General features: G+C 43.7%; 1 protein-coding gene across 2 annotated transcripts; it reads left to right on the forward strand.

Moving 5' to 3' along the window:
- Positions 1–1,346: 1,346 nt before the first annotated feature.
- IDS (iduronate 2-sulfatase) lies at positions 1,347–10,380 on the forward strand. Of its 2 annotated transcripts, none has more exons than XM_030967611.1 (9): positions 1,347–1,499; positions 2,204–2,340; positions 3,726–3,903; positions 4,801–4,889; positions 6,025–6,225; positions 6,824–6,994; positions 7,570–7,696; positions 9,199–9,372; positions 9,772–10,380. In XM_030967611.1, the coding sequence occupies exons 1-9, from the start codon at positions 1,385–1,387 to the stop codon at positions 10,272–10,274; spliced, it is 1,695 nt and encodes a 564-aa protein (XP_030823471.1). In that variant the 5' UTR covers positions 1,347–1,384; the 3' UTR covers positions 10,275–10,380. The 2 variants fall into 2 exon arrangements, with proteins under 2 accessions (XP_030823471.1, XP_030823473.1); XM_030967613.1 differs by having other exon boundaries at positions 9,286–9,372.
- The last annotated feature ends 244 nt before the right edge of the window (positions 10,381–10,624 follow it).

Raw genomic sequence — 10,624 nt, forward strand, 5'->3', positions numbered from 1 at the left:
TGTCTCAGAACTTTTACTTCTGATAAGAAAGAGCAACCAATACAGTCCTGAGACACTCAAAGAATCAAATTGTAGATTCCCATTAGAGTTGCATTAGTTTTCTGTAAATGGGGCTTTCTTCTCAAGCTGTTTTTGGGGTGTTTGAGTAGTTTGGTCCCAAAGACAATGGTATTTACCAGTACAATTCACTAATAAACTTTCATTTGTATTCAAAAGTGCACCTATCACTTGCTAAAGTAGAAAAACGCACAAACCATCAGATGTTTTATTGTCATAGTGGTTCCCACATCCAAGTGAGTTCATGTTGACTATTTTCAATATTGGTATACTTGTCATCAGTTTACCTGTCTGTTAAATGTGTAAGACAACATAGTTACAGTCTTTTAATTCTTTTAATCTTCCTGTGAGCTGCTTTATTATAAATCTTTGATAATCTTTCAGTTGCTGATTGGGAAGTGTTTTGTGTAGTTAACAGTGAGTTTATTTTGTACAGGAATACTGACAATAAATCTGTTATCTTACTGCAATTCAAGATGGAAACCATGAAGACCTGCTGAGCTTTTAATAAAACTAGTTCTTAATGAAACATTCAGTGTCATGGGGAGCTGTTTAGTTTATGTAACTTTTCACACATTGGCGACTCCCTGGCTCTGCAGAGCGCGCCCCCGGACAATCGGAAACACTGAACAGAGACCAGAGTGTTAACAGATTCACAAATAGCGCTGAAGTGCTGAAGTGCAAATAGCACTGAGCTTCTCTCAATACTAAACCTTGATTTCCGCATTCCCCAATGGTATTTCCACCAGAAAAAAATAATGTTGGGAACGCCACTGACATTCCCTTTCCACGGGAGCTGCGGCGGGTGCTGAAGAGCGTCGGCAGGAACCGCAGGAGCAACGCTGCGCCCTGAGCAGCCGCGCACAGTGCCGGCGCTGGATCCCGCTGAGGGCTGAGCCCAGCCCCGCACCGCTCCGGCCGGGCTGGGCCGGGCCGAGCCCCGCACCGCTCCGCCCCGCACCGCTCCAGCCCCGCACCGCTCCGGCCGGGCTGGGCCGGGCCGAGCCCCGCACCGCTCCGGCCCCGCTCCGCTCCGGCCCCGCCCGCTCCGGCCCCCCGCTCCGGCCCGGCCCCGCTCCGCTCCGGCCCCGCTCCGCTCCGGCCCCGCCTGCTCCGGCCCCGCTCCGCTCCGGCCCCGCTCCGCTCCGGCCGGGCCCATCTCCGCACCGCGGGGCCGCTCTCTCGCGGGGCCGCAGCGCCCTCGTGCGGAGAAGGGGAGGAGGACCGGGAAGGGGAAGCGCCGCTCCCGCCCTGGTTCAGGCTCCGGCGATGGCTCCAGACACCGCCCCCGGGCCGCCTCGGCCCGGCCCCGCCGCCTCGGTGGGCCATGGCGGCGGCGCGGCTCTGCCTGTGCCTGTTCCTGTGCCTGCTGCGGCTGCCCCGTGATGCCTTCGCGGCCGGCCCGGCGGCGGCGGGGCCCGGAGCTGGGCGCGGGCCCGGGGGTTCGTTCTGGCGGCGGGGCTGGGCTGGGGGGAGCGGCCGGCGGGACCGAGGGGCCGAGGGGCTCGGTCTGTCCCGGGGGGCTCGGTGTGTCCCTGGGTCTCGGTGTGTCCCCAGGGGCTCGGTGTGTCCCCTGGGGCTCGGTGTGTCCCCAGGGTCCCGCTGTGTCCCTGGGGAGGTTGCGGCTTCGAGCGGGTCCTGCGCCCGTCAAGTCCCCAGTGCAGTCCGCCGCCTTGAGAGGGCGTCCTAAAAAGACGTGTGTCATCAATTGAAGAAAACAGTTTTATCTGTTAGGAGCAGAATTATACAGGACTGCAGTTTTGTTTACCGTAGTTTAACACCTTTCTCGAAGCTTGCAGGCCGTAGAAATCGGTAGTAGTTATACCTATAAAATACCTCTTTATTTTGCACCACCCTGCTTTAGCCAGCTGCAAGGAGTTGCCCTCTGCAGTACCTGGAGAAAATACCATGGGTGCAAGCAGTGAAATAGGAAGGGAATGAAAACCACTATATTTCTGTCTAGGCCAAATAAGAATTTTTGTCTTTGAAGAATTAATCCCGTTGTTTACATTCCGTTACAAATATATTCTTGCTCTTTTTATTTAATTTTATTTTTGTCCTCAAATATGTTTAAAGGTTAAAAACTGATAAATCAGCATAAAGTAACCACTCAGGTTAATTTATTTCTAATTCTGATTCTTCATAGATGGCATGAATGTCTTGTTTATAGTTGTGGATGATCTGCGCCCTGTGTTGGGCTGTTATGGAGATAAGCTTGTGAAATCTCCCAACATTGATCAACTTGCTTCCCAAAGTATGGTGTTCAGCAATGCATATGCCCAGGTGAGATAAATGACTTAAACATGTTTTCTCTATGCAAAATAATTACTGGTTTTATCACAGTAGGTGTTAGGCAGGCCACTGGAAAAGGCAAGTATTTATTAACTTGAAGTATTTTCAGCAGAAAATAAATGATTGGGCTGAGCTGCAATGTGTGAACCTATCTTTACTAAGGTGAGAAAAATGAAAACAGGGCATTTAAATTATGGTATTTGTGTAGCCCTTGGAGGAGTAGATTGCCACTCAAGCGCTTTCACTGTTTGCAGCCAAGTGCTGCTTAAAAATGCCATTTTACTAAATTAAAATTCTCTTTTTCTACTGCTTACAAAAGATTATGTTTTACTTTTTAATCTTTTGAGGGAATCACTTCTATAGACTGCTGTAAAGGGGCACTTTGTGTGGTAAGCATCACTCTAAAATAGAGGACTGAAAATGTCACCAATTGCTTTTCACTTGAATATTCTGTATAGGATGTCTACATTCCCAAGTTCCTCTCTGCTGAGAAATTAGAACTTTGGGTCTAATTCCAGCCCAAGGCAGTAACTTTTGGGTTTTGTCAGTCTGAAGCAGAATTGCCAGACCTTTGGACCATAACCCAGACCTCCTGTGTTTATCCTTTCTTTATTCTTAAAGCAGTCCAGATCAACTAGACTTTTGGCTTTTATCAGCACAGTCCACCTGCCACTGCTCCTTAATTCTGTGTGATGTGAGCAACCAGATTTCAAAAGCACTGCCTTTATGGAACTTGCCTTGCATTTTTAAAAGCTTGCAGTTTGGAATTGATATGCTTAATAAGGATGCTGTTCATTCCAGCCTGAGGTGATGTGAAACTCATTCCCTGTGATTCCCGAGTTTTCAGACGGTTGTTGCACAGCTGTTGATGCCTTGAGAAGCTCCCTGGAACAGAGGCTAGACAGTTTTGAAGGAATAAAGTAGGTATTTATTAAAAAGGCATTCAAAGGATACACCTTGGGCAGTACAAGAGCCCAGGTGAGGCTACACCCAAGATGGACAATGGGTCATGAGTTTTCACACTTTTGTAAGTTTTGGTCCATTTACATATTGGGATTAATTGTCCAATTACAGCTTCAGGTTATGAAGTCCCATCCTCCTAGATTGCTCTCCTCAGTTCACTGTTGTTTATACTTTTTAGGCTGGAGCTGCAATGGTGTCCTTGGTTCTCAGGCTGGAAAAGGATTGTTTTGTCTGACTGAACTGTGAAGAGAACTTGCTAACACTTACATGAAGTTCAGAGTTATATACTAATGCAATACAGAATCTGGAAAATACGAAAGCTGAAACTTAAGGCATCACTGTGCCTGAGTTAATTTGTGCGTGTGTTTTGGTTTTTGTTCCAAATGTCTCTCCTTGGCTGCCTTTCTCCCCAGCAAGCCCTGTGTGCTCCCAGCAGAGTCTCGTTTCTCACCGGCCGCAGGCCTGACACCACCCGGCTCTACGATTTCTACTCCTACTGGAGAGTCCATGCAGGAAACTATTCCACCATGCCCCAGTATTTCAAGGAAAATGGCTATGTGACCATGTCTGTGGGGAAAGTTTTTCATCCTGGTATGGTTTGATTTGTCATTTGCTTAACATAGAATTAACATTTGCTTAACATATTTGCTTGTTGTGTATAGTCTCTCAAACTTACATGAGTATTGATGTGTGATTCCCGTCTGTATTACGAACCTAAATCATAATCATAAGGCAGATTTTACAGTGGTTGTCATTAAGTCTTAAGGTATTAGAGGTGAATGTATTAGATGACTTTTATCTAATGGATGTTTGCATGTCTTGTCTGGGAATTGTGAGAATAAATGTCTAATATTCTAAAAATACTTCTGGAAGTTAGGTATCTGCTGAAAATGAAATTACCTGTTGGCTTAGTTCTGCCTGTACATGCTTCATGTTTCCGAATAGGCTGTGAGTCTGGATTAGGACATGTAGAATGTATGACTAATGCTTCAGGTTCAGTAGGAAATTAGTTCACTAGCTAAAAAGCAATAACACTACTGAGTTGAAAAATATTGTAAAACTGATCCTCATTTTGGCAGTTCCTTATCCTAGAAATAAACTTGTGTAGATAGTTTCAGTATGTGTTTCAGTTTATAGTAAAGCTAATCAAGGATGTGCATGAAGATTTATTAATCCTGGGTGGTTTTTTTGTTTTGGTTATTTTTGGTTTTTGGGTTTTTTTATTAGTGTTCCCTGAAGTAAGGTTCTTCCACAGCTTGACTCTCCCTCAGTAGTACAAGGTGTATTTTGGGGAAAAATATCTGTCTTAAACTTTTTGACATTTATTTCTTGGTTATCTTTTCCTCAGTTGTCAAAGGTTCATTGGAAACATTTCTTCATTTAACATATTTGAAAAAAAACCCATTTGAAGACAAGTTAAACTTGTGTATGAGCTTTTCCTGGTTCGGTGAACTATTAGAGGATTTTTAATATCTTTATCCATTCCAGGGGTTTCATCCAATTACAGTGATGACTATCCCTACAGTTGGTCCATTCCACCCTTTCATCCTTCAGCTGAAAAGCATGAGAATGATAAGGTAAGTGTGATTTGGGACATTCTAACAGACAAGGTGTTCAAGATATAACCAAGGTCTTTGTATCAAGGACAGGCTGTGCCCTCTGGGCTGCACCCTTGCGCAGGAAAACAAGTAACCACTGCAATGCTTTGTTTCTGTGCTTTCCAAAAGAAGGCCAAGATTATCAGATGTGTGTTTTGTCAATCAATGTGCCCATCCTGCAGATGTTTTAAGTATTTCTAAATTGGTATTTGGTAATTTGGTATACTTCACTTACTGAGATATAAGCAAGAATGATCCTTATTTGTGTCTAGTTCATGAATTCCTTTATCTGAAAAGTGTGGTTGTCAACTTGCACCTGTAGCTGATCTGGCTTTGCTTTAGTTAGTGACAAAACATTGTCAGTAGTCTTGGTAAACTTAATGTGATAAAGAGCTCAGGACTAAGTAGGGGCCATAATTAAAATGATGTTTAAATAATCCAAAACTTTATAGTCTGATCCAGTTTTCTAGAATGTTTGTTACTTTTAAGTGTGACACAAAAGAGTCTGGTTTATCTTTATGCAAACATTGCATTGGCATTGTGTGTTGGAGTCTGTACACTGCCCAGCAGGAGCTGCAGTCATGGAGGTACAGCTAGCCTTGGCAGTGCTTTGGTCTTGAAGACTGGTTTTAATAATAGCAGCATTTGCATCCATGACATAAAGAGAAGTAGGTTCATTTAGCAACCCTCCCAAACACCTTGCTGAGGCCACCTTTCCCTGGCCACTGTTTAGTCTGATTTATCTCTCTTCACTGATTACACGTCAGCCACTGCTGGCCTTTGCTCAGAAACTAAGTCAGTAGCTTCCAGACAGCTTTCTCTGAACTCTTGGGATCTAAAGAAGGAACTAAAATGTGTGTATATACAGGAGAGCCAAATGCTGCTGCATCTCCACTAGATCAGAGATTCTATTCATCTTAGAAGCTGTGGGCTTTTGACCCATGTGACTACATTTAATCTTCTACCCAGCTTTAGAGAGGATTTCTGCATTTTCATAGGCATGGAAGTTGCATTCTTTTGTTGGTAGAAACAAATTGGTTTTGAAGTTACAGAACAGAAGATTTTGTCTTTGTATTTACCAGAAGTTACTGAACTATTTTTTTTTTTTGTGAAGACTTGTAGGGGAAAAGATGGAAAACTTCATGCAAACTTGGTGTGCCCAGTGAATGTGACAGAAATGCCTGGAGGGACTCTGCCTGATATTCAGAGCACTGAGGAGGCCATACACTTACTGAATGTCATGAAAACCACCAGGCAGAAGTTCTTCCTGGCTGTTGGTTACCACAAGCCACACATCCCTCTGAGGTACCCACAGGTGAGGAGACTGAAACCTGCAGGAAAGGGAACTTAGACAAATGTTGCTTTTGTTTTTAAAAGCTGTTCCCACAAATGCTTTATTGCTGTTTCCTGAAAGCAAGTTGGAAACCAGCCTTGATTTGGTGTAATTTCAGGAGTCACCTGTGATGTATTTCAGAACCTTTAATGGGAATGAATTGTGACTCCTCAGCCAAAAGCCAGGCTTCTGCCACCCTTATGGTGACTGCTATTGCATGGAGATGGGCTTCAACTTGATGGAGTATGACATAATGAGGCCTTACAAGAACTTGTATTTCATTCTCTGTTTGACTTGGTGGCAAAACTACTGATTTCAAAGTAGGGTTGGACCTTTCATTGCAGTGTTGTTTTGAGATGCAGGAAGCTGGGTTTAGGTATTTACTAACTCAGTATTTTTCAGGAATTGGTTGGGGATATCTAGTATTGCTGTGTTTCACACTCTGGTAGAAGGGGAGTGAAGCCTTGTAAACTGTAATGTTAAAGGGTCCTGAAAGGGAAAGTGGTTGCTGTTTAAACACAAAATTCACAGTATATGTTGGAGGTGAGGACAGTCATTATATGTGTTTTGTCTTGTAAAGGAATTTCTCAAGTTGTACCCCTTGGAAAATATTACATTGGCCCCAGATCCCTGGGTGCCTAAGAAGCTCCCTTCTGTGGCATACAACCCCTGGATGGATATCAGGCAGAGGGATGATGTGGAAGCATTGAATGTTAGTTTCCCTTATGGACCACTTCCAGATGATTTCCAGGTAAGCTGTCAATACAGTGCTCTGAAGTCAAACTGCTTTCACTTGTTCAATGCAAGGGAGGAGTCAGCTGCTCTTGGATGCTCACAGTTATTCAGCAACTGACCATTTGCAGTTATGAATTCCCTGCCTTGTATACTGTCACCTCTAGCTCTGTAGGCAAACCCTTACTGTCCCTGAAGGTTGCATGTGAGGGAATGTATGTAGCAGCTACCAGTGCTGGGTTTGTGTTCATTATCTGAGTCTCTTTATCTGTTTCAAGCCAGCACACAGTGTATCCTTTTTTGCAAGATTTTCATTACTCTCCAGTCCTTATGCCAAAATTAGGTGCACTGACTAGACCAAGAGATGCAGAATGGGTTGGTTTGCAGTGTTTTGCTTGAAAGCACTTCTTGGAGGTGGAATTTTCTAGTTGCCCCCTCCCAGTTTACCTTTTCTGGGACATTAATTGGGCTACAGACAATTCAAATTAAAGCTTTACAAGTAGAGTCCTTTAGTTCTTTTCCACAGCCACCCCCTGGTTCTGCTGTATGTGTGTGGGAAAGAATTTTTTCCTCTCCTGTTTTCTTGACCTGCAGCGGCGGATTCGTCAGAGTTACTATGCAGCAGTTTCCTACCTGGATGTGCAAGTTGGCCTGCTTCTGAGTGCTTTGGATGATGCAGGGCTCTCAAATAACACAATTGTAGTTTTTACTGCTGATCATGGTAAGCATTTAAATCTTTCTTGAGCTTACTGTTAAGAACTTCATTGTGCAACTCAGTGCTGGCTTATTAATCCAGTGTGTGTTTCTGTAGTGTCAAGCAGAGCTGTCACACCTTGTCCCTCTGGCTTGTCTGAGCCAGATTGAGGGGACTGGCTCTGGCTTCTGTGGCTGCACAGTTCTGTCCCCACAGGCGCTTTTAATCAGGTTGAGGATTTGCTGGTGAGGGATGAGGCTGCCTGCCAGGACATGGGGCTGAGCTTGCTGTGTTGCCATCCCCTACCCAAGGAGTGACTCTTGCTGGGAACTGTGCTCTAAGAGTACAGCCACCACTCCTCCCCCCTTAGCATTTGTAGAAAGCCATCTGGTACAGTGGGTGACAGGCTTTCTCATTAACTGCTCAAGTGTGTTTTCTTTCACTTGTCATTGCTGCTTGCAGAGCATCTAAACTGATAAAGATATGGTTCCCTCTCATAACTGAGATCCTGCACACTCTGGAGCCTCATCGTAAAAAACTTAATTGGAGCTGTGAGACAAATGCCTCAAGCATTTAATGCTTGTTTCAATACTCTAATATTCATTAAAATAACCCTGTCATGATCCATTTGATTGTGGGATGGCTTAGCTGATTTAAACCAGTTAGGATGTGAATTAACTACATCAATTTAAAGTCACATATATAGTTAAATTGGGTTGACTTCTGTGAGCATGTGTGTATAAAAAGCTCTTACAAGTTGCAGTGCAATGGGATTAATACTTTTGGTACTAAAGTGACTCTAGATGTTTCTTCTGACTTGTTTGTAAACTGAATTTTTCTTTTCCTTGCCTTGGATAACTGTAAACAGTTGGTGTTTCCAGTACCATGGCTGGCAAAGTGATCAAGAAAAAACATGTGTTAACATAGCTGTCACAGAGTTCCTTTGTCTTCCCCCAAAGGGAAGTTGGCAGTGTGTCTGCCTGGAAGGAAGTCATGTTGGCATCCCTTCCAAGAGGAAGAGGAGAGCTGAAAAGTTTTGTCTCTATTGCTTCCTCAGGGGTAGCATCCTGATGTGGCAGTCTGGCGTAGAGAGCAGCCTTGGCTCCAAGGGATGTTCAGCTACAGTGTTAACAGGAGCACTGGAGAGCTGGCAGCTGCCCAAAACTTAAATGAATGCTTTGTGGAATTGATCTGGAGACTCTTGCAGGCACTGTCACACACCCCAATTCCTCTTTTCTGCTGTTTTAATGCTGATTTCCTAATTCTAATCTTGAGAATCTAGAAATAAGGAAAGATGTAATTCTTTCCTTTATGAAAGAGTATCAAGTTGCAAGATTTAGGTGACTGTTGAAATAATTTTCATATTAGAGGAAAGCCTTGTTACATCTAAATACAGATTATTTACCTTTTCATATAACCTTTATAACAGACTAGTGGCCTCAATAGTCAGAGTCAATTTACAATGAAGAAGAAATCACTACTAGATTACAAACCAATGTCTGCTCTGAATTGTGTTCTTTGTCACCTAGGGTGGTCCCTGGGAGAACATGGTGAATGGGCAAAATACAGCAATTTTGATGTTGCTACCCGAGTGCCACTGATGTTTTATGTCCCAGGAATGACAACTTCCCCTGTCAGTCGAGGAGCAAGAGTCTTCCCCTTCCTCGACCCTTTTAGTCATATTGGAGGCTCAGTACCTCAAGGTAAATTTCCCGTGCTTATTTTTGTTTGCAGTGGGTAGATAGAGGTGGTTATGTGTCTCCAGGCACCTTGAGAATTTGATTTATCTTTCTGAAGAGCACTTTTTCAAACTAATGGATATAATTATCTCCAAGGCTAATGGAGAAACATAAATGCAGAAGTTTTCTTGTTAAAAGAACATCACAAGTGCATGGACTGGCATCTTCACAGCTAACTGCCACTCCTTAATTGCCTTGATTTCAGTACCCCCAAAAATCCTGTACAGAGTACTTTGAATAAAACACCATCTGAATTATTAGAAAATAGTAAAACTTTGAATAAAATACCAGCTGAATTATTAGAAAAAGTTGTTGTCCAACTACCCTGTTCCATAACTTATATTTTGATATTATTTCTTCTAGGGCAAAGTAAAAAAGTGGTGGAGCTGGTGTCTCTGTTTCCAACACTTGCAGAGCTTGCTGGCCTGCAGGTCCCTCCTGCATGCCCAGAGATGTCATTTGGTTTTGTGCTGTGCACTGAGGGGAGAAGCATTGCCCACTATTTTAACATCTCTGAAGGAAAGGTGGAGCAAGGCAAGGAAGGGTGTGATGACACTGAGAGGTGTTTTAATGAAGAACCTGTTGCTCTCAGCCAATATCCCCGGCCTGCAGACACTCCCCAGTGGAACTCTGACAAGCCAAGGCTGAAGGACATCAGGATCATGGGCTATTCCATGCGTGCCTTTCACTACAGGTACACTCTGTGGGTTCAGTTTGACCCCAGCAACTTCAGTGCTGACTTCAAGAATGTCCATGCAGGAGAGTTGTACATGATGGACAATGACCCAAACCAGGATTATAACATCTATAACAATACTTCACATGGTTGGTTTTTCAAAAAAATTATTGACTTTCTGAAGCACTAGGGTTCAGAAACTTCTTTGTGCCTGTTCTTGCAACTGAATTAATGCTTCCTTCTCTTGTATAGAACCTTTCTGTTGTACAGAAAACATTTGGATTGAATAAAAATCCTGCCTGTATCAAAACAAGCTATTGCCTTTGTCTTGTTACAGCCCTTACTGCACTGAAGGAGTCAGAGGGGACTTCTGTAGCTGTTTTCAAACACAAGCTTGTGACACTTCTGAAAAGGCCACACAGAGCATCAGGCCCATACTCTGAAACATCTCAGTGGTCTTCTGTAGCAAGTGAAGAATTAAATTTCATTATCTGTGCTGAAGCTGTTGGTGTGAAAGGTGGAAAACCAGAAACTTATATG

Source organism: Camarhynchus parvulus, chromosome 4A (genome assembly GCF_901933205.1).
Source record: "Camarhynchus parvulus chromosome 4A, STF_HiC, whole genome shotgun sequence".
Lineage (NCBI taxonomy): Eukaryota > Metazoa > Chordata > Aves > Passeriformes > Thraupidae > Camarhynchus > Camarhynchus parvulus.

Bases quoted from the DNA above. Each gene is read 5' to 3' on its own strand.
- IDS (XM_030967611.1), top strand. From the start codon at position 1,385: ATGGCGGCGGCGCGGCTCTGCCTGTGCCTGTTCCTGTGCCTGCTGCGG. The intron at 2,341-3,725 runs GTGAGATAAATG...CTTTCTCCCCAG, and splicing joins TCAGCAATGCATATGCCCAG to CAAGCCCTGTGTGCTCCCAG. The intron at 7,697-9,198 runs GTAAGCATTTAA...TTTGTCACCTAG, and splicing joins AGTTTTTACTGCTGATCATG to GGTGGTCCCTGGGAGAACAT.